Source organism: Papio anubis, chromosome 9, assembly GCF_008728515.1.
Source record: "Papio anubis isolate 15944 chromosome 9, Panubis1.0, whole genome shotgun sequence".
NCBI lineage: Eukaryota > Metazoa > Chordata > Mammalia > Primates > Cercopithecidae > Papio > Papio anubis.
In genome coordinates this window covers 75,508,895-75,533,971 of record NC_044984.1, presented here as the reverse complement: position 1 = coordinate 75,533,971, position 25,077 = coordinate 75,508,895, and the positions used below count along the sequence as shown (strand labels likewise).

General features: G+C 34.3%; 1 protein-coding gene across 1 annotated transcript in view; it reads right to left on the bottom strand.

The window, feature by feature from the left end:
- The window catches only part of ACSS3 (acyl-CoA synthetase short chain family member 3), a 178,546-nt gene that overhangs the window by 15,849 nt on the left and 137,620 nt on the right, over nt 1–25,077 (bottom strand). Inside the window, exons 10-13 of the mRNA XM_003906834.5 lie at nt 23,544–23,639; nt 20,437–20,500; nt 7,915–7,996; nt 5,589–5,711 (exon numbers count right to left, since the gene is read on the bottom strand). Coding sequence (XP_003906883.1) covers nt 5,589–5,711; nt 7,915–7,996; nt 20,437–20,500; nt 23,544–23,639 — 365 coding nt within the window. The remainder of the gene's footprint in view (nt 1–5,588; nt 5,712–7,914; nt 7,997–20,436; nt 20,501–23,543; nt 23,640–25,077) is intronic.

Below are 25,077 nucleotides of genomic sequence, written 5' to 3'. Positions count from 1 at the left end.
AAAGATCTAAAATCAATTACCTAAACTTTCACCTTAGGAAACTAGAAAATGGGAGACCAAATTAAATTCAAAGTAAGCAGAAGAAAAGAAATTATAAAAATTAGAGGAGAAATAAATTAATTTGAAAATAAGAAATCAATAGAAAATACCACAAAACCAAAAGCTTTTCCTTTAGAAGATCAACAAAATCAATAAACCTCAAGCCAGGCTAAGAAAAAAAAAAAAAAGGAAGAGACAAATTACTAAAATCAGAAATGAAAGAGGACATATTACTATAGACCATGGACGTTAAAAAGATAATAAGGAATATTGTGAACAAGCCTATGTCCACAAATTTGATTTGATGAAATAAACTAATTTCTTGAAAGACACAATTTTCCAAAAGTCACACAGGAAGAAACTGACAATCTGAATAGGCCTATATGTATTAAAAATTAGATCAATAATTAATGATTATTAACCTTCCAAAACTGAAAGTACCAGACAAAGATAGGTTAGCTAGTGAATTCTACCAATTCATCAGTTAATTCTACCATTTAAAGAATAAATTAGACCGATTATCTACAATCTGCCCTTCCAATGACAGAAGTAATGGGAATATTTTCTAACTCAATCTATGGGACTGGAATAATGCTGGCCCCATAGAATGAGTTAGAAAATATTCCCATTGTATTAATACTAAAATAAGACCATTACCAAAAAAAAAAAAAAAAAAAAAAAAAAGCTATAGACAGTGACTGTCATGAACATAGATGCCAAAATCCTCCATAAAATATTAGCAGATAGAATCCAATCATGTGTGAAAAGAATTATGTACTATGACCAAGTGGAATTTATTCCAGGTATGCAAAGTTGGTTCGAAATTCAATAATCAATGTAATCCATCGCATCAATAGGCTGAAAATTACATAATCATATCAGAAGATGCAGAAAAAATAAAACATTTGACAGAATCCAATACCCATTCATGATAAAAACATTGAGTATACTAGGAATAGAGGGGAACTTCCATAATTTGACAAATCATCTACAAAAAACCAAGAGCTTATATCATACTCAATGGTGAGAAACTGAAAACTTTCCTGCTAAGATCAGGAATAAGGCAAGGATGTCTGCTCTCACAAGTATATTTTCAACATCATACTGGCTAGTACAACAAGAAAGAAAAACATCATCATACTAGGTAGTGCAATAAGACAAAAAAGGAGTGTAAAATGTATACAGACTGAGAAAGAAGATCTCAAACTGTATTTGTTCATAAACAACATGGTCGTATATGTAGAATATCCAAATAGACAAAAGTTTTGAAAATTAAATTGACATTGAAACCACAGTCCACAGAAAGTGGGTAAAGCTATGTAATCTGATCCTAACTGGACTGACCGCCTCCTAAAATAAGTAGCCACAATAATAGAAATCCAGAAGATTTAACTAGGATCCAGAATCCCATGGTGTAATATTCAAAACACTTGGGATAAGATGTAAAATAGACATAACAGTTATCAGGAAAATCTAAACATCTTTTAAGAAAAAAGGAAATCCCTAGATACCAAACCCAAGATTTTCCAAATATCAGAATTATCAAAAATTTTAACTTAGCTATTGTAACTATGGGGAAATAAACCTCTAGATTTATCAGTGCTCCTATAAAAAGTCCTAGCTTCTTGAGACTCTTAAAACATCCTAAAAATTAGATCTATAGTCATTTCCTTAATGAATTGCTCAGATCTTAAGGGAAAATAAAACTTTACTTTACCTGTCAAGGCCGAGTGTGTACAGTCCAGACTAGATCCCCGGTATAAACTCCCAAGGAGCTGGGGAGACTGGCTCACTATCTTCTTAGGTATTTACCTACTAAAAAAGATTAATTCCCGGGAGGTAGCAACATCTCCAGGTTGTAAAATTGGAGATGCACGCGGCTATCTGGCTCCTGGGGCTATTTTACTTATATAGTAAATAATTAGAATTTTGATTAAAGACGCTATGTTTTTAAAAAGAGCCTTCAGGAAGGATGGCTGCCTCTTTCCCTTTTATAAGTGAGAAAATTCATTTTTTAACCTTCATTTATGGAGAATCTGGCTACTCATGTAGGAAAAATTGCCATTGGCTCTCATTGGGTCACAATAAGACCTAGGGTAATGGGGAAATGACACTCTTATTAAAAAAAAAATATATATATGTCTTTGACCCAGAACACCTCATTTTCACATTCAGGATAAAAGTAACAAAGATGAATAATAAAAACCAAATAATAACCATGGCCCAAGAAGAATGGGCAAAATCTCTTGGCATGAATGGAATAATAGACATTCTTGCAAATTAATAAAAGCTACCAAAAAAAAAAAAACCCCAAAATAATTTAAAAGAGAAAAGAGGGGAGAATGAAATGAGAAGAATAAAATAAGAGAATGAAAAAGAGAAGAGTCAAAAAGAATAATAATGAACTGGTAGACAGATATATAAATATATCAATTATTAAATGTAAATTATCTGAAAACACTAAATGATAGAGATTGTCAGATTGGATAAACATAAAAACAAATACATGCTGTCCCTATGATCTAAGTAGATGCTGTCTACAAGAAACCCATATGAAACATAATACAGACAGATTAAAATTGAAAAAATGGAAAAAGATCAATGAATCAAACATTTTTCAAAGAAAAGAAAGACTATATGATTACCACAAACAGTATATTTCAGAATAAGGAAAATTACTATTCATTAAACAAATCAATGTATAAAAACAATAAATCATTGGAATCATGTACAATTTGTCCCAGGAATGCACGACTAGTTCAACAGCTGAAAATTATTTAATGTAATTCACACAACACTGTTAAAAAGAAAAACCACATTCTTATCAATAGAGGCAGAAAAAGCATTTGATAAAATTCAACATTAATTCATAATTAAAAATAACACTTCAGCAAATTAGAAATAAAAAAACATTTATTCTGTTTGATAAAGTATATATTTACAGAAATACCTACAGTTAGCTCCATTCTTGCCTTTACCCTAAGATCAGGAACAAGACAAGGGTGTCTGCTCTTGCCAGTCTTATTCAACATCCTACCCCAAGTTCTAGCCAGTTCCAAAGGCAAGAAAAAGATGTAAAAAACATTCAAATAGGAAAGAAAGTAATAAAAATGTTTTTATTCACATTTAGAGGTCCTAAAGAAAGAAACATACAAAACTCGTGGCTTGAACACAGTAAGTTTGAAATAGCAATTTTTTTCCAATTAATACACAATCTCAATAAAAATTTATGTATGGGTTTGTTGTACCTATAGAAAATCTTATTCAAATGTGTATGTGGAATACCTAGAGGAACTAGTATAGCTACAACAAGACTGAAAAAAAGAGCAGATATGGAGGACTCACATTATTCAACTCTAAAATATACTACAAAGCTACAGTGTCAAGACAGTATAGTATTGGTAAAAACATAAACACATAGATCAATGAAATAGACAAGATATTCTAGAAACAGACCCACTCCAATATTATCACCTGATTTTTTTTTTTTTTTTTTTTTTTTTTTTAGACGGAGTCTCGCTCTGTCGCCCAGGCTGGAGTGCAGTGGCCGGATCTCAGCTCACTGCAAGCTCCACCTCGCGGGTTCACGCCATTCTCCTGCCTCAGCCTCCCGAGTAGCTGGGACTACAGGCGCCCGCCACCTCGCCCGGCTAGTTTTTTGTATTTTTTTAGTAGTGAATTAGTAGAGACGGGGTTTCACCATGTTAGCCAGGATGGTCTTGATCTCCTGACCTCGTGATCCACCCGTCTCGGCCTCCCAAAGTGCTGGGATTACAGGCTTGAGCCACCGTGCCCGGCCTATCACCTAATTTTTGACAAAGATTCAAAGGCAATTCAACAGAGAAAGGGCAGTTTTTTTTTTCAACAAATGATGCCGCAACAACTGGCATCCACTTAAAAAATTATGTATCAACATACACCTTGCGCTATATTAAAAAACTAACAAATTTAAATTTAAAATGTTATAAATTAAAACAATAAAACTAAATGTAAAACATAAAACTATAAAACTCTTAGAGGAAAACAAGAGAAAATCTTTGTGATGCTGAGTTAGGAAAGAGTTTTCATATACAATACCAAAATCATAATCTGTAAAAGAAAAAATGATAAATTAGACTTCATCAAAATGATAACCATTTTTTTTTCTCTGTTATGGGCACTTCTAACAAAATAAAAAGATCAGTCAGAAACTAGAAAAAAAAATTGCAAACTGCACATCAGATAAAGGACTTGGATATAGAATATATAGAGAACTTACAAAACTAAACAATAAAAAAGAAATAATCCAAATAAAAAAGAAAATGGGCTGAAGATTTTAACAACTATCTCATCAAAAAAGACATATGGATGGCAAATAAGCTTGTGAAAACATGCCCAATATCATTTGTTTTTACGGAAATGCAAATCACATGCACAATGAGATATTATTACACACCTAGTAGAATGGTTTAATCAAGAGTAATGACACTACCAAGTTCTAGAAAGAACGGGGAAAATTATAAACCCTTAAATACTGCTGGTGGCTAGGTAAAATAGCACAGTAACACGGGAAAACACTTTGGTGGTTTCTCACAACCTTAAACATACATTTAACATATAACCCAGAAAACTCATTTAGGTATTTATCATAGAGAAATAAAACATTCTTTACACAAACACTTGTATTTGAATGTGTATAACAGCCCTATTTATAACTGCTCCAAACTAGAGATAACCCATTTGTCCTTTAATGGATGAATGGATACATAAACTTGTTAGTATAGCCACACGATGGAATTCTATACAACATAAAAAGGCAAATTCGTAATAAATGCAACAACTTGGAAGGATCTAAAATATATTTTCCTAAATGAAATAACCCAGTCTCAAAGGTTACAACACTGTATAATCTATTTATATAAAATTGGAGAGAAGGTTAAAACATAGGAACGGAGACAAAAACAAGAGTTACGAGAGTCAGAATACGAAGGTGACATTGTGAGAGAATTCTTTGACAGTGTTGAAATTGTATCCTTTCTCTGGTGATGGTTACAAGAAACTATATTAGTATAAATACAGAATTGTATAACAATAATGTAGATTTTACTCCATAGGAGTAAGTTTTTTAAACATTTTTAAAAACCTCTTCTGGAGATTTTACGTGACTTACATTGGAAGAAAATTCTCAGGATTTAAGAGTACAATAAAATGTTTAATCCCACACCACTTAAAGACCGTATGCAAACCTGATGATTAAACATGAGTAAATCAAGAAGCTAGAGACATTCAAGTAGTAAGTATTAAGAGACAAATGTACACAGGCTCTCCCATAAAGAAAAAAATATGTGTAAGTGTTTAAAACTCTTCACTACCACCCAGGGATGTGGGAGTGTAGGGAATAGGAATATGTAAAAGAGAGAAAGTGAGGTGAGAGAGATACAAGAGTAACCTAGCCTCTGCTGCAAATGAAGGGTGTGGTAATTTTCCAAGTGAAATAATCTCAATATTGTCTTCAGTGCAGCTCTGTGTCTAAACACTACTTGGAATAGAATACCAATATTCATCAATACCTCTTCAATGGCACCTGCAGAAATTCTGTGACCTGCAACATTTATTACATCGTCCATTCGAGACATAACATACACATAGCCTTCTTCATCCATGTAACCAGCATCCATGGTATCATAATATCCCTGAAAACAAGAAAAAATAATATTTGATTAGCATGTACCATGAAGTAATGTAATCGTTTTAAACTTTGTAAAATATACAATGTAATAGAAATGGATTTACTGTGAACTTTTGCTATTTTTCATAACTAGACTAGGAAATTACACTACTTTTTATCTGGAAACTGTGCTAGAATCTCTTTGCTCCTTTAACAGCCAAGAATAAGAAGTGTTTTTAGAAATGTTTAAGTGTTTGAATATAGAGTTGTAAAGTTTATGAATCCGATTTCTTTTTTTAATGGAGAAGTAATAGCTTAATACTAATTCTAATATACTTTGATATTGCAAAGTAATTCTTTGATACATTTCTTCTTTAATTGTATTAACTTTTAAAAGCTTTAAAGCTCCCAGTGAATAATTCCCAATACAGCACTAGTTTATTAACATAGGTTAGGATTGGACTCAAGCTTCAGTGAAATTTAATAGTAAGTATGAAATTTAATTTTTAGTCACTCAAAGTAAAACATTGTTGCTGGTCTAGAAATGACAGTAGAATAATAATAATAAAGAATAAGAAGTAGAAAAAATAAATATTATTTTTCCTTATGCTTCTGAGTTATTTTGATACCTATGTTTATAAGCATGGACTTTAGTACAAATCCTGGAAAGCCACTATTGTGTTTCTTAGACTTTCTGAGACTCAGTATTCTCATCTGTTAAATGGGAAAATGAGCTCTGCCTTCTAAGGCTTCTGTGAAGCACACATGAAGCAGTGTATATAAGTGAAAGAGGACAGACTCTGGCATATCATGAGCTCTCAATAATTTTACTGCAATTAATACTTTTATTAATATTAGAGAGGCAACCTAGAGTAGTAGTTAAGAGTATGAACTCTCAAGCCTGACTATTTTGGTTCGTCTCAGTTCCATCACTTCTCACTTATGTGAACTCATGGGAAATTACTCAACCCTTCTGTGCTGTTATTAATTCCTCAAATAATAGGTTTGAGATGAGGTAAAAAGACAGAGTACAGAGTCACTTCACATAGTGTAGCCATAAACAGGGGCTTTGAGGGAGCTTTTAGTGTTAAAGGTGATCATGTCAATACCACATGCACATATCATTTGCCATTGCCAGGCTATAATCAACGATCTCACCACCTGCACTCTGATGATTAACTATGGCCCATCATGCAGATAGATTGGGCTTACTGGAGTCAACTACACTGACAAATCTTCCCTGCCACACTCTATCAGGGGATGTTTAATCTTGGCTATTGAGGTCATTCAATGCTGCAATTTCTTCCTAAAGAAAGTTATTTTAATTCTTGTCATTTGTCTGGTTGATTAGGTTATCTTTCCTTCACTAACAAATAATAAAGATAAAATGCTAAATACTTTGGCAAAATTTTAGTGAAATTCTGTTCATTCAGAATTTTACTTGGTGAAAAATGAGAACCAGGTGTCCCTGTTGGGGTTAGGCAGTGGGGGAGGGGGGTGTAAGTAGAGGGACAACCGAAAGATGATGTGAGCAGACCCTGATGTGTTTTATTAATGAAGTGCTGTTATAAACATAACACACATCACCACGGCATGGAGTAACAAGTTTCACATGATGACAGAATGTGAAACAGGAAGGCACTTTTTGTTATCCAGGACACTGGGTGTTGGGCTTTGAGTACACTGTTTCTGTCCTGTATCTGTATTTTTAAAATAAGGTTTAAAAATAAAGCACTCAGAGAACATTCAAGAAATGGTGTCAAAAATAAAGAAATGGAAAAATACAACTTCTGGGCAAGCTGAATGGAATTTGCTCATATAACCAATAAGAGGTTAAAGGGTCTGAATGACATTATATAATTCTGATTTGTTACTCTCTGTTGATACAGAGGAATCAGGTAGAGGAAACAATATAGAAAGTCCAAACGACATTTTTATGTAACAAATAATGTCCTGATGTCCTGACACTGAGGACTATTAAATTCTAGGAAAAGCTGCTAAGAAAAACCAAGAAATGTCTATGTCTAGAGACTGACAATAAGTATAATATTGACTTATTTAGATAATTATGAGTTGAGCATTCTTATCCCTGGGAGCTGGAAACCGGTCCAGATAACCTTTAAAAGTTTCTTTTTGATCTACAATTCTAGGAGCAAGTTTCTCAATTTAATAGGCAAGAATTATAGAAAAGTAGATAAGAAGATAAAAAAGCATATTAACGTTCTTACAGGAAATTTTTCAAAGTATAAATGCTTGAATGCTTCCTGATTCTTCCAGAGTCCTGAAAAAGCCCCGGGTGGCAATGGCAACCTTATATAAAAACAGAGCAGTTAAAATTATGATGAAAGTGATAATAAAGACAGGTTGATTAGAACTATTATTTTTCTAGTGTGATGGATAATTATAATTCAAATCCCACATTGAAATATAACCCCTAAATCTGCTGGATAGCTCATGTCTAACTGAGGTTTATGTAGCTGACCATTGTACAGCAGAATTGTTGAAGAATGACTTTAGTCTCTGGAAAGTGCACAAAAGGCACAAATATGTGGAATTCAAATAACTATTAGCAATAATCATTGTTTCAATGAAAAACATAGTATCTGCAAAAAAAGAACCAAAAAACGTGTCATTGAATTACTTTCTTAGAAAACTATTCTTTCACCATTGAAAAGTTAATTTATTTTTTGAAGTATCAACATACTGTCATCTTTGCCTGTCTCTTTGTATAACAGAATATTCTAATTAAGCACTCAGTGTACAAACTTATCTTCATAATCAATATGCCTCCCTCCGCTGGGAATTCTCTCTTACTGCTTCCTCCTCCTTTTTCTTTTCATGATCATCCAGAACTATGTGATTTCTCACTTCTATAAACACATGCAAATGCTTCAGCATAGAAAATACACAGAACTATGTATCTTTTGTTTTCAGCAAATTTCCTCCTTATACTTCTTTCATTTATAGTGTCAAACAGGTGTTATATGCATGGCAAGGGCTTAACCTCTATCTGTCTACTTGTTTATCTATCTATGTTTACATAAATAAATGAAATTCTCATATTTTTTCCTTGTAGGAAGTGCCTACTAACAAAGACAACCACTCAAATTGCTTTCTGAACACAGAAACCTTTTAGATACTCTAGTTTGGAATTTTCAATACTGTAAAACGTAGGGGCTTTCAAAACCTACCCTCCCATATTTACACAATAAAAAAAAACACTAAATGGAGTTGTAAATTCATAGTTCTGATGCTGAGAAAATTGAAAATGAAGTACAGATGGCTAGTGTCCATGTAAGACGACATCACACATTCTCCACAGGCAGGATTTTCGGGTCTGACAGTACAAAAGAAAGCAGTGTAGTCACATGACCCCATCTCAACATTAGAACTTCATGGCACTGAATTTTACTCTCACATTCTGTCAGGAACAAAGTGCTGTTACAAGCGGAGGCAGCTGCCTATGCCTCCTTGAGCAGCTCAGTAGACACTGCCCATTTGTATAATGTCCAGCCTCCCAGTAGTGATTCAGGGGAGGAGTTCTCCCTTGCTAGATGCTCTTTATTTAAAATTATTTTAAGACAGAGGAAATATACTATGTCAGCATTTCTGGACTTCATGTAATTACATAAAATGCACATGAGGGTATTTTGTAATCTGTAAAATAATCCAAAGAAATGCTGTTGTATTGTTGCTATTGCTGTTGTGATTATTACTGTTTGCTAAATCCATATGAAGGCAATAGGTTGCAGCCAATAATCCCTCCAGTTTCTTTTAACTGAGCTTATTATGTAAATACTTGTAAATAACCATATAGATAACAGCACTTCATTAGTTTGTTTTAATTGTTAATATTTTACAGAAAAGTGTAAAATCATTGATTTTTAAGCACTGAAATAAAATAAGACTATAACAAATACTAAAAATCAATTTAGCAGCACTTTCAGGATGCTGAAGGTGAAAAAGTGAAGAGGACCTTAGGAAAAAAAGTGGCAAATCACATGCCAATATGGACAAAGAGAAATAACATTAGTGAGTGAAGCAATTGTATGTAAAATAAATGATAATAAACCTGATGAAGATGCATTCTGCTTGCATATTAAATAAGAGACAATTTTCAGTTGCTCCCAAGAAATATATAATGATATACAGGGTTTTTCTGTATTTCATGGTGCCATTTTTGACGTATACATGGGTATTGGAAATTATTGCTCTACTATACTAAAGAAAAAGAAGAAGTATCTGTGATAATCAATGGCAGCTGACATTTATGATGGATTGAGGGCAATAGAGAGTGGTGGAGTCTGAAGCAAATTACAGTGTATATGCCAGGTACAATGGGAACAGCTGTTTCTTAGTTCCACCTGATTGCTGATCCAAATTTCTGAACATGTAATATTGCCCATGATGAGAGCTATGCATATCAAAAAAATACATATTAAAAAGGCATTTTTTTTTCCCATTTTATCTACCCCAAATCAAACATTTTGGTCCACCAGCATCCACACACTATCTACTCACGGCAGAGACTTCTACCTGTTCGCAATCATAACCCAAATGAGTTAGTATTTAGTGCTTTTTGCAAGAGCTGAGTGTCCTGGTAGCCTAGTATGTACCTAATCCAGAGTGTATAGATAAGACCAAGAGGATTGCATTTTACAGAAAGAATATTACTAGAGAGAAAGAGAAAATCTCATACTTTCCAGAAGCCAATTATGTTTGCAACTTCTATTTTTAAAAGAAGATGCCCTGCTAACCTGTATTTCCTCTTACCTCGTGAGAGAAAATACAGTGCTAGCAATTTGTAACAGATAGAGTATATTCTTTTTTCTTTTTTTAAAAAAGTGATATTCTTATTATTTTTTCTTTTTTTATTTATGTTTTTATTATAATTTACGTTCTAGGGTACATGCGCACAACGTGCAGGTTTGTTACATATGTATACATGTGCCATGTTGGTGTGCTGCACCCATTAACTCGTCATTTACATTAGGTATTTCTCCTAATGCTATCCCTTCCCCCCCTCTCCCCACCCCACAACATGCCCCTTTGTGTGATGTTCCCCTTCCTGTGTCCAAGTGATCTCATTGTTCAATTCCCACCTATGAGTGAGAACATGCAGTGTTTGGTTTTCAGTTCTTGTGATAGTTTGCTGAGAATGATGGTTTCCAGCTGCATCCATGTCCCTACAAAGGACATGAACTCATCCTTTCTTATGGATGCATGGGATTCCATGGTGTATATGTGCCACATTTTCTTAATCCAGTCTGTCATTGATGGACATTTGGGTTGGTTTCAAGTCTTTGCTATTGTGAATAGTGCCGCAATAAACATACATGTGTATGTGTCTTTATAGCAGCATGATTTATAATCCTTGGGTATATCCCCAGTGATGGGATGGCTGGGTCAAATGGTATTTCTGGTTCTAGATCCTTGGGGAATCACCACACTGTCTTCCACAATGGTTCAACTAGTTTACAGTCCCACCAACAGTGTAAAAGTGTTCCTGTTTCTCCACATCCTCTCCAGCACCTCTTGTTTCCTGACTTTAATGATCGCCATTTAACTGGTGTGAGATGGTATCTCATTGTGGTTTTGATTTGCATTTCTCTGATGGCCAGTGATGATGAGCATTTTTTCATGTGTCTGTTGGCTGCATAAATGTCTTCTTTTGAGAAGTGTCTGTTCATATCCTTTGTCCACTTTTTGATAGGGTTGTTTGTTTTTTTCTTGTACATTTGTTTGAGTTCTTTGTATATTCTTATAATTAATTGATGACTACAGGATGAAAGCATAGGTAGCCATCTCCCAGAAAAAAATAAGCCTTAAGGACTCAGGCTTCCAGAGCTATTGCACAAAACTTTAAATATCTGCACAAAATTCCTGAAGAACAAGAACAATACACATTTTCATACCATCTCTCATTCTTACAAGAAAGGTCTGAGTAACTTTATATATACCTGTAGACCCTGGGAATTAAGAATAACACACTATGGGATGCATGAACACTGAGGACTCTTTGAACCCCCTGAAATTTAATGTAAAACTTGACTGTATGTTTCCCAGGAGAATGTCTTTGGCTTTCATCCAATTATTGGAAGGTTGGTATCAATCACCAAATATTAAAACCCCTGCTCAATGAAAAGCCTAAGCTAAAATGTACTTCAGCGGTAAAAATAGGTCATCCTAATCATATTGAAAAGTATCTTTAATCTTAATTATTAAGAACAGAAAATCTCAGCTCTTCACTTTCTCTCTGGAATTAAAGCCACCCTTATAGAGGGACATCATATGTCTAGCTGGTTCCCCTTGGATTACAGAGGTGATTGCTATTAAATATGACACATGGTGCTGGGAAATGGCAGCAAAGAGAAAAAGAAAAAGAATGAGAAGTGGGGGAAGAAGTAAAAGAGATAAAATGAGAATGAGGCCCCAGAATAGTGAAAGGATAAAAGCAGGTGATAGTATCATTCAAATCATCCTGAAGAGGCATCTAACAAAGAATTCAATTTATGCAATATGTGGCAGACATTTTGTACAAAAGAAAACATGAGAGAGGAGTGAGCTCAAAGAATGTGACATGCAGAAAGTGATCTATGATTTCAATCTTGAAGAATACGTTCAGGAAGCGGAGAAAGGAATAAGAAGGAAAGACACTTCATGCTGTGTGACCAACATATCTAAACCCTTCCTTCCCTTTCGTGTGTTTCTTTGCTTCATTCATTCTTTCCATTCAGTCAGTTAATCAGCAAATAGATACTGATTTCGTAAAATATGTAAGGTATAGCAATAAGGGCTTAAAAAATGAAGTGAATAATGAGTGCACAAGCATAAATGGTCTGCTCAATCTAATCAACACTTACAGTGCATGTGCGTGTGTGTGTGTGTGTGTGTGTATAAATAGTCCTCGGCATTATGAATAGGTGTGATGGTTAATTCTATGCATCAATTTAGCTTGGCCAGGGTACCCAGATATTTGATCAAGCATTCTAGGTGTTTCTGCGAAGGTATTTTTTTTAGATGAAATTAACATTTAAATCAGTAGATTTAGAGTAAATCAGATTATCCTCCATAATGTGAATGGTCCTCATCCAATCAGTTGAAGTCCTTCATAGAAAAAAAAAGTCTGACCTCCCAGGAGGAAGAGGGAATTCTGCCTTCAAACTCAAACTACAACTTTTCCTGGGTCTTCAGCCTGCTGGCCTGTCCTGCAAATTTTATACTTGCTAGCCTTCACAACTGCATTTCTCCCTCTCTATACATATGTGTGTGTGTGTGTATATATGTGTTTACGTATATATGTGTGTGTGTGTGTGTTGGGGGGGGGGTGTGTACATCCTATTGGTTCTATTTCTTCAGAGAACCCTGACTAGTACAATACGACATGTTAAAGTCAAGTTACCAAAGGTGTTTTAAAAACTAAAGATGTAGTTGGATCTTTGTTCTAAGAAGAGTGCTAAAGCAGGTGTGATGAACTGGATAATGAGAAGCCACAGTAAGAGGATGAAAATTAAATGTGAGGGTTGAAGAAAAGAGAAAAATCAAAGTTGACTCTTAAAGTTTCTATAGAAAGTTTCTATTCTAGATGGAAATAGAAAGTTTCTATTCCAGATCAATAGTGATGCCAACACAAAGAGCGCAATGTAGTAAAAGCAGTATTTTCAGGAGTGGTGGAATGTTGGGATTTGTACAAGTAGAGAGGTGACAGATACTTTGTTTAGATACTGAATTTTAGCAATGTGTGGCATCATAAATGGAGCTATCAAGTAATATGTCAATAAATATATGTCTGAAATCAGAAGGGAGATGAGCCTGGGTGGACATATTGATATGCTCACCATGTGTAGCTAGGTAATTACAGAAATCTTAGAAATTGATGAGATGATTCACAGAGAGAGTATAAAAGAAGAATGTAGCTCTATGGCTACATATCAGTGTTAAAGAAATATCAAAGAAGAAAACTCCACTCAGAAAAAAAAGAAAAGAAAATCAGAGATATTATGAGAGCCAGGGGAAAGTAGTATCTAAGAAGCCACTAGCATACAGTTTTAATAATGACCGAGTATGAAACGAGGTTAAATGAAGTGTAAACTTTGTTTGAAAGCAGATGCAACAGTGATCATGGAACTTAGTAATTAAGATGTGCATTTTCTCACAATTGTCATTTCAGTGGAGTGGGGAAAGCAACAGCTGGAGTGATTAAGAAATAAACAGGAAGTAAGTAGGCATGGTAAGTTTAGACCATACTTTTTAAAATTTGTGGGTGATTGGAAGGAGATGTATATGTCAGTGGTTTAATGCACAAAGGCAGGTTTATTTAATATGAGAAAGATTTGAGTGGAAGTAGCCAGTGGAGAGAGAAAAGATGAAGATTTGAACAGTAGCGAAGAAAACACCAGAGGAATTATTCGATGGCCTTGTTTATTTATTCATTTATTTATGCATTAACACAAACATTCATTTTCTTCCTTTGGTCAATATTTGTTAGGTGTTTGGTATTCCTCATGCACCGTGTTACACATTAACGACCCAAGGATATAAACCATGATCACAGACACATGGAGATCCTAGCACTTTGTGAACTACAAGAACAAGAAATTTAGTATTTTTAGAATACAGATAGGGAGGATAGTGAATGACATCTACTCCATTAAGTTAATGAAATGACATCAAATGCAGCCACTCAAGTGTTCGTCAGGTGAACTTTACAGAAGGTGGTTAAACTCCGCCTTGCCAGGAGTGCTTAGAAGAGAAGTTTTTATCCCCATCCAAGGTGTGGACCTGCTGGAAATAGCATGTGTGTTTGTTCTAAGTTGAGATGCTCTCAGAAAACTACTTCATCATTCACAAGTCTGACTGAGGATCAGACTGAAAAGCAAGATATGAAATTGCAATTGGTAATTGATAGGATAAGATAAGCACATGCTTTCTGTTCCTCACTAACACAATGTGGTGTCTTAAAAAATCAGATGTGGTAATTTGAATATTGAGAAAAATCTCTAAAGAAAGACTCATAAAGGAAGACATACGATATTCCTAAAGAAAAGGGGAATAGAAAAAAGGATTCAGAATTGGAATCATTTGTTTTCAATAGACACACACATACAGAAACACACACACACACACACACACAAAGTAGTTCCCCTTTATCTACATGGAATATGGTCCAAGACTCTCAGTGGGTGCCTGAAACCATGGTAGTACTGAACCCTACATATAATAAGGTTTTTCCTATACATACATAGCTATGATAAAGTTTAATTTATAAATTAGGCACAGCCATCCCATTACTGGGTATATACCCAAAGGATTATAAATCATGCTGCTATAAAGACACATGCACACGTATGTTTATTGCAGCACTATTCACAATAGCAAAGACTTGGAATCAACCCAAATGTCCATCAGTGGCAGACTGGATTAAGAAAATGTGGCACATATACACCATGGAATACTATGCAGTCATAAAAAAGGATGAGTTTGTGTCCTTTGTAGGGACATGGATGTAGCTGGAAACCATCATTCTTAGCAAACTATCACAAGAACAGAAAACCAAACACCGTATGTTCTCACTCATAGGTGGGAACTGAACAATGAGATCACTTGGACTTGGGAAGGGGAACATCACACACCGGGGCCTATCATGGGGAGGGGGGAGGGGGGAGGGATTGCATTGGGAGTTATACCTGATGTAAATGACGAGTTGATGGGTGCTGACGAGTTGATGGGTGCAGCACACCAACATGGCACAAGTATACATATGTAACAAACCTGCACGTTATGCACATGTACCCTAGAACTTAAAGTATAATAATAATTAAAAAAAACACAAAATAAATTAGGCATAGTAAGAGAAGAACAGCGACAACTAATAACAAAATAGAACACTTAGAACAATATGCCAACATGACTACTATTGTGCTTTAGGGTCATTGTTAAGTAAAATAAAGGTTGGTTGCACACAAGCACTGTAACACCTAGACAGCTAATCTGATAACCAAGATGGCTACTAAGTGACTAAAGGACAGTAGCGTAGACAACATGGATGCACTGGACAAAGGACTGATTCACATCCTGGCAGGACTAAGCAGGACAATAAAAGAATTCATCACCTACTCAGAATGGTGTGCAATTTAAAACATGTGAATTATTTATTTCTGAAATCTTCCATTTAATAACTTTGGACTGTGGTCGACCACAGGTAACTGAAACTGCGCAAAGTGAAACTATGGATAATAGGGACTGCTCCATGTGCATACATACATATATGTATTTACATATATATGTGTAAACATGTGATAAGAAAATGTGATCAATGAAAGAAAACATGGGAAAAGAAGCAATGAGGTCCAGATAGATATTAGGTGCATATGAGCTACAGCAGAATTTTTCTTTTTTTTCAGTATTTCAAATGAACACCTTTCTTCTTATTGTTAAGGATTATTACACATTAAGTGAAGGTCTTCCTTCTGGAACAATGGGGTGCAGTGGAGCTCTTTTTCTAAAGTTATAGAAAAAGAATTTTTTTTTTCTGCAGTTACAAGAATGTAAAAATGTGTTGGATTGGCAGAAGGAAGGGAAAGCTGCAAAAATACTAAGAAATGAACTAGTTGATACCTATACTCATCCCTCAAATGTGAGAGCAAATGCCACCACCTCGTGATATCTTCCCCAACTCTGCCAAGCAGAGTGAAAGAGGGAGTTTTGGTACAACTCATCCAATTATGAATTGAGAGTCCTCTTAGATAATTCTCTTTCCTAAAAGACCATTCTGAAGGGGAAAGGTGAATAAGTGAAGTAGCAGTGACAGTCACGTGGAAAGGGAAGAATTAGAGTTCTGAGAAATCCTTAAATAGCTAGGGCAGGACAAAGGATGTCCATCACCCTAGAAGATAACACATTCCTGGCCAATCTGAAATATTACACTCCTAGATGCCTCCTATCCTAGATAAAAAAATGGTCTATTTTTCACTGCTCCATCTGGAATTTCCATGGCAATAGAAATAAATTGAAGCCTGTTCCCTAGAGAGATCTGGGTTAAATCCCAACTTTGCACTCTCAGTATTTCCTATGGGGTCCTTAGAATTTTCTCAAGATTTTCATATGAAGTTACTTTTTATCTCCCCAGAAGAGATTGACCATAATTTATTTCCCTCGGTGCAGACAAAAGACTGGGCAATAATGTGAGTTCTAGCTGTGAAACTATTAATGTTGCATACTTTGTCATGTCTAGAATGAGGAGGATAATGTTTGCCTATTGCCTAACTCATAGTGTTGTTAAAAGGCTAATAAAATATCATACTCACAACGGTATATGAGATTTAGAAAGGAACAGGATTATAATTATGTGACATGCTTAGTTATACTCAAAGGATACCCTCATGAAAAGAAAGCTTCCCTGACTCTTTCCCAAGATGGCAACACAGTGACCGAATCATTCATACGAAGCTGTAAATATGTGAATAGGTGTCGTTAACCATATCTGAAGAATGAGAAATTGGCAGGCACTAAAGTAAAAGCCACCTGGACAATTCCATACAACTCCCTCACACCCCACTATGGTTTGCAGGATACAGCACAGGGTGAACAGGCCACACTTCCAATAGCAACAATGGATCTGGTCAGAGAAAAATGTTTGTCCATCAGAGAGAAACAGCCAGAGACCTACGGCTTTAATAACAATGAGCACTGTGCTAGGAAGAAAGGCAATTGCAGTTAAAATTTTCTTGCATGCCCTACTGTCTGTTGCCTGGAAATTACTGACTCATAGTTTTATTTCTGCACTTTGGAGCTCTGGATGCAATTACATGAACACCGTCTAAAACTGATGAGTATTTTGTATTCATAGGAATTCAGATCCCATAACTATCTTACTAAATTAACTGCCTGGAGTAGGTTTCCAAATCAAAAGAATTTTCTAACGTTCATGTGGACATGAAATTCTCTCTTCTACTAGAAAGATAAATTCTATGAATGTAAGTAATCTAATAAAACACTAAAATTGCAGGATTCCTTTTTATTATATCCTAAGGCCTATAGTAGTTTAGGAGTTGCTAAAATGGCCAACTTCTAGTCAAGGGGACCCCAGGAGAACAAAGCAGTGCTTTTCAGAATGTCATAAAAAAGAATGTAGAAAAATCTAGGTGGATCAAAAGGTTTTTTGGTTTTTGTTTACTTGTTTGTTTGTTTCCACGTATTACTATTTCTAAATATGAACCTACACAATGAGTCTTAAGATCTATAATGTGAAATGTTATAGATGTTAAATATAAAAACATCCTACTCATACTGCAGGCAGCCATTGGGATATGTGAATCCTTTTCAGGTTGATAAGTTAGAGTGAAATGGCTGCTGGCAATGTGGGTTTCAAAAGGAAATTCTTGCTCTCATAGTTAAAATGAGTTCCTGAAAAAAGGTTTCAAAATCTGTTTTGTTACAGAGAGAACAGGAGAGAGATAAATCTTGATGGTAACCTTTGTTTTCTGATTATTTCTACCTTACCTTTCTAATACAAAAAGATTTATAATATATTCAAATATCTAGTTTCACTGTTAACCTAAGACAGGAATCAAATTTACTGTTTGTCATAACATATTACATCATCAACTAATTTATAATGAAATCTCAGAACCCCAGATCTGTACAATAAAATTCTTTTAGGAATACAGAGGGAAAAATATAATTGTGAATTGGTGACAATCTAAACCATAGAACGCTTTAAGGCAATAGTTGTTAGTTTTAAGTATTTGAAATAACACTAATGGCTATAAGAAAAAAATTACAGTTTACGTGGGACACTGCTATATTTTATTATCTCTGAATGGATGTGGGGTGAAGCAGCCCATAATTAGAGTGACAAAACCCATGAGGAGTTTAAAACTGTGCTGGCATCAAATGCCACCTCTGAGATCTTGCAAAAGGTTGTTTTATGAAATAGATGACTCACAAAGTTAGGAGGTTATATAAAAATGTATGCTGCTAAAGTGCTTTGAAAAGCTTTCAAAAAACATTTTATTCCCTAAGCAAGCTAAACATCCACCCACAAACATGTTCAAATTATTAATTTCTTTAGCAGCCCTTCCCTTCTTCCCTTGCTGCTTTTCCTTTGAACAGGTCAAATTTGAATTAGCTGTATGTTAATACAGATTCCGGCTCAGAGAACTGTGAATACAAATGGTATGTTCAATATTTAATTTTTTCATTTTGTTGGATATGTTGTTTTAAAATGGAAACTTTTAACAAAGTAATATAGTGCTTACATGTTTACTGATAAGAGCATAAGAAGAATTACATCATAACTTGTATGCTTTCTATTAGCTTTCTACACAGTTAAAATATCTTTACCTGAAGAAACATCCTCTTTTTAAACCACCATTTTTCATATAATTTTCATTGAATTTAAAATATCTTCTTTATAGGAAGCAATCTTATACCAATCTGAGAATGCCAAGTAATAAGAGTTCTTTTGACTTCCAATAGAAATAAATAGGAAAGCAAATCATTTTTAAAACCTGATGGTCTGTATTTATAGTAGCTCAATCTGGTGAATTCTACTACTTAAACTCTATCAGTAAAGATGTCAATATCATGCTAATCAGAGGGACTAAAGCAACCTCTCTTTCAATTATTAAAATATCACATACTGTGAACCTCCTAACTTAATCAACTTCCATTTCTGCTTCCACTAGCACACAAATTTTAAAGTACCTGTCTTGATGTAATTAAAGTAAATTTAAATATTTTCACTTTAAATGGTAGCACTTTTGCCTATCAAATGAACAATGATTTAAAAAATGTTAAGAAGATGGGATATTTGGTAAGTCTGGAACTTTATAAGATGATACTGTTTGATGCAGTAATTATACTTTCAGCAATCTCTTCAATACTATTGCAATTATCAGAAAAGCAGAAAAACAAGACCAAAAAATGTTTAATATAGTATTATTTATAATCATAAAATTCAAAAAATGCTAAGAAGTCTATACCAGGGATAAAAATTTTAAAAACAGAGTAAAAATTAAACATGCCTGTGAGACAACGGTAAGGGAAAACAGGAATACACAAAAATAAATTGATTCACCATTGTAAAACGTTTGTCAAAAAGTGGAAAGTCAAATCAGAAACAGAAAATCAAATATTGCATGTTCTCTTTCATAAGTGAGAGCTAAGTAATGGGTACACATGGACATAATGATGAAAACAAGAAACTCTGGGGACTCCAAAATGTGTGAGGGAGGGAGTTAAGGGTTGAAAAACGACCTATTGGATACTATGTTCACTATTCGGGTGATGGGTTCGCTAGAAGCCCAAACCCTAGGATTATGCAATATACCATGAAACAAACCTGCAAATGTACCCCTGAATCTATACCAAAAATAATGTAGAAAGTCATATATATTACAAAATTAATAATGTATTGCTGAGAGGTGAGAGTACAGAAACTTTATTTACATGTTTTTATTTTTTGTATGTAAGTTAACTGTATCATCTATACATAACCTGTAAAATGACAAAAAAAGTTATTTAAAAAGACGCAAAATTTGTGGTTTTTGGAAATTGCATTTAAATTGGTTGTATTTTATGGGGCTTCTATGTTTAAACTACAACACAGCTGACACAGTTCTTAGGCAACACACAAGTTCTTTCTACAACTGCCTCAGTAGCAATAACACTGCAATGACTCAATTTTTTTCTTAATATATACACCAGTTTTTGCCCTTTAAAATAGTAGTATTGAAATTTTTGCTTACTTTACCACAATATTTCCTAAACACCGAGCCTTCAGTTTTTGCATGTTGTCATCCAAAATCATAACTACAAAGTAAAATATAAATATTTGAATAAAAATACATAACTTTAAAGCTTAAACATTTTTCTATATTTTTATATTCAACCCACAAAACTCTAGCTTAAGAAAGTAATATTTTAATTCCTGTGAGACCATGAACATATATAAATTAAAATATCTTAGAAAAAAAAAGAGCACATGTATTTGATTCTTAACAACATCAAACATTTTCCTTCAGAATATCCCTTAAATGAAGACATCATATTTCAAACATGTGGTAATTTCACCTCTATGTCTATGTCCACTAAATATATCCTTGTAATCTATTAGAACCATTAAAAATATGTTCAGCTTTTTAAAAAGTAAAGGAAATGAAGTTTTCAAACATACCAAAAATTATTATACGCAACAAAAATAAAAGACTTACAAGCACCAAAAACCCTTTATTCTGATTTAAAGCTTAATATCCACTTAGGAGCTTTAAATTAGGTCAATTTAATCCTCCCAAATATTATCTCAGTACTTTCTGTGCTGTCCTGATAAAATCCTAAAAGAGTTTAGGAGATTAAAGCTTGTTTTCACATTCAGTAACCCTTGGTGCAAACTAAATATGAAGATAAGTCATCATCTTCTAGGCTTTAATAGATTATGTATGTGGCCTCATTCATCCAGGTAATTCTACCTTAAGCAGCTATGAGAAGAGAAGATTGTTGCTCTCAGAAAAAAAAAAAAAAAAAAATTAATCGTTCCCTTCTTTGTGTTCCTGAAGCACTTTGTTTTAAAATTCTGTATTGACAGTTAGGAGAAGTACCTGTATCTCATTAGATTGTGAGTTCATGAAGGCCATGGCTAATTTATCTTTGTTTCCCTAAATCCCAGTACAATGGCCAAATCACTATATGCCCCTGGGCACATTCTGTTACCCATTCAGTTTCCCTGTCTATGAAATGGGAGAAGTTTCTTTGTCATAGCGCTTATGCAAGAAGTATTTTTAAAATGTATACAAAGTGACAAGCTTGCATAAGGTACTCAATAAAGGTGTCACATTAAATTAAATGTTTTTATACAAAAAGGATTTTCTTTTCTTTCCTAAAAGGATCCTGCCATTTTTATTACTATACTATTTAATCTTACATTAAGATTTTCATTTCTAAACAATCACAAAACGTAAAATTTATCAGTCATAAAGCCACTGGTTCATTGGTTATAAATGTTTAACCTATACTGTCTGCAAGTCAGTGCCTTCAGACAATGAGAAACTTCTGTACTGAAATTACATGAGGGAAAAAAGCGTAACTATTTCTTACAACTAGATAGAAAAATGGTACTGAAATACTAACAGAGAAATGTGTTTAACATCTTCCACCATCAGAAACCCCTAAAAATGTCTCAACATAAAAGCATTTTTTTCTGATAAAAGGAGAAGAGATGACAGACTGTTCAAACAGAGGATTTCACTAAATCTGGGTTCACCATTCCAGGGCTGGAGAAGTCACTGACTTCACAGAATATCTATTTCTGCCCCGAATAATAATAATAATAATAATAAAATCTGAAGTGTCTTTTTATAAATGTATCTGCTAGGTTAAACCAAATGATCCATGCTTTTGTAATTAGTCATTGTCCTAGAAGGAAAATCCAATATTTTTATGTTAGAGAAGCAAAAGACAAATCTCTGAATTTTGTAGTTTACATACAAATAAGAAATATATGTCAGGAATCATATTTTGTCTCCCAAAGCTGGGTTTTCTTCATAGTTCTATTAAGCCAAACTGTGTGACCTTAAGCAACTTACAAAACCTCTGTGCCTCATTTTCCTTGTCTGTAAAATGAATGTGGTAGTCTAACTCAAGTCAGTCCTCCGACTTTCCTGAAATATTAGTAGCACTACTAGCTAAGACGTATTCTGTCTTTCTACTGGTAGGCGCTGTGTTAATGCTTTGTTGCATAACATCACAAAACAGAAGCCCTGGAAAGCATATGAAAATACTACTCTTATTTAGAAATAAGGAAACAATGTTTGAAAAGTTAGATGACTTGTATAATTTACACACCTAGGGAGAGCCATCCAAGGGAAATTACTGAATAATGATTACTACCGTAAATTTAAAAACAAAAATTGACAGGATATTATAGCTTTTAGTCACATAAAGTCAGCACCAAATAAATGTGTTCTTTTGGGATTCTCCCCCTTTATTTTTATTTTTATTATTTATTTATTTATCTTTTGATACAGAATCTTGCTGTGTTGCCTAGGCTGGAGTGCAGTGGCATGATCTCAACTCACTGCAACCTCTGCTTCCTGGGTTCAAGCAATTCTCGTGCCTCAGCCTCCCAAGTAGCTGGGATTACAAGCGCACACCACCACACCTGGCTAATTTTTGTATATTCAGTAGAGACAAGGTTTCACCATGTTGGCCAGGCTGGTCTCAAACTCCTGACCTCATGTGATCCGTCTGCCTTGGCCTCCCAAAGTGCTGGGATTACAGGCGTGAGCCTCTACTTCTGGTCTGTTTTTATTTTTAAACAATAAGGTTTAAAAATTTTGTCCTCACTCCTAAATTAAAAGGCAGCAGGTGTAATATATAATAAGAAATTGCAGCTTTTGAAATGAAAGCAAGCAAATTCTGAGGATAATGGTTTGCATTGTCCCCAGGATCTACCCAGTGGTGTTAAGAAAACTACTTAGTCTGTTAACTAGTTGGTTAACTCATCTCTAAAATAGTAATGATAGCTCTGAATTAAATATACCTCAGCATGAAATGAAATGATGTCTGTAAAGTACTAGGCCCCAGCAGGTGTTTCCTTCATAGTAATTTCACACCCATATTCCTAACATACCTTATAAATGACATTATTTTTGTGGTTACGACAGTCATTTAGAACATATCCTGGAAATCCACAACCTACTTTCCATAGCAAAAATTCAGGCATTCTTTTTTAATACAAGACATTCATTCAACTGAATTCTAATTAAGCATCTAGTTTGTTTCATGCAATATAATACATACCAGATGCAAGAAAATGCCACATTTATTAACATTACATATTATCAGGGTCACTCCTTACCATTGTATCCTGGAACGCTTTTTCCTGCTTGCCCTGGTGGAGGTGTTTTAGAATTGCCTAATCCAACACATGATGCTGTAATTGGAGATCCAGTCTCTGGAGAAAGAAATGTTATTTATCACTTCATGTTTTAACTCGGAATCATAATGTTTCTTGAGTACATGCCACTCTACCCCATCCTAGTTTGGCATATAATATAGTTGCGTTAGGAATAGATGAATAGTGCAAATGTATTATTAAAAAATTTAAAACTATCTAGGAACTTATAATATATCCACAGTATTAAAACTTATGAATTCATAATTAGAATAATTTATATAGTAGTGTTTCTTCTAAAGAAAAGAAAGGCTGCTCTAGTGTTTGCAATTGTGGATCAGCAGGCGTGAAGAATGGAAAATGATGTGACTGCGACGGTTCTACAACACACATTAAAAGCTAAATGATCACTAGAAAAGATGCTTTCTCTTGACTCACCTAAAGTTATTTTATCATTGTTAATTACGACTGTGTCAAAATATTTTTGTTATTTCTAGCTCATTCTCTAGAATAAGTAACCCAAAGATTTTTGAAATCATTAGGTTGATGCAAAAGTAATTGTGGTTTCTGCCATTACTTTTAATATATGGATAACATCATGCTCTAATTTCCTAAGAATTACACTTGCCTAGAGAACCTGCATCTAAAGCTGAATTTGGCAATACTTTATCAAGTTGTTCAGTCTGCTGTTCCTGGATGTTAGAGGCCCCAAAACACAGGAGGAAGATAATTATACTCTGCTGACTATTTCATCAAAACCACGAACTTTCTCACAATTAGTCTGCAATGATTGACAAAAACGCGAAATTTGTTTTCTGTGTTTCAAGTTGTAACAGCCAGAATATTAGCTATTACCTGATAACTATAAGTTCTGAAAGTGGTTATTTTTAATGGAGGGATGCACTTATTAATATTGATAAAATCAAGTTTGGAGTTAACACAATCTTTTGAATATGAAATATATATGTACAAAAGGGCAGGAAGATAGTATTTGGATAGTGAAAAGTTTGGGAATTACTGGCTTAGTATTACACACATAACCTACACATACACATACCCAAGGAATTAACTGCCAAACCCATCATATCTAAAGTAATCCAAAAAATTAAAGACATCCATCTTCTGAAGTACTCAGAATGTGTTCCTTCTACCATGGGCTCTACCATAATTTATCACATATTTATATCACTTGAGAATGATGGGAAGAATTTATTACTGTTCTTTACCTTTCAGAGTAGTTCATTTTATTATTCACATTTTATGGATGGTGGCTCAGCTGGCATCAATAACAGAAGATGAACTCTTGAACATCAAAACACAGTTCCTAAGTCACAGTCTATGCTAAAGATGCGAAGCCATATGGTCACTGCTGAGGATCATCGGCAAGTAACCATAGCAGACATTTCTCATGTTTAACAAAGAGTTCTAAAGTATTTTCCAAGCATGACAAAAAAAAAAAAGTGGGGCGAAGGTATTTTATGAAATGGCAATCCATAGC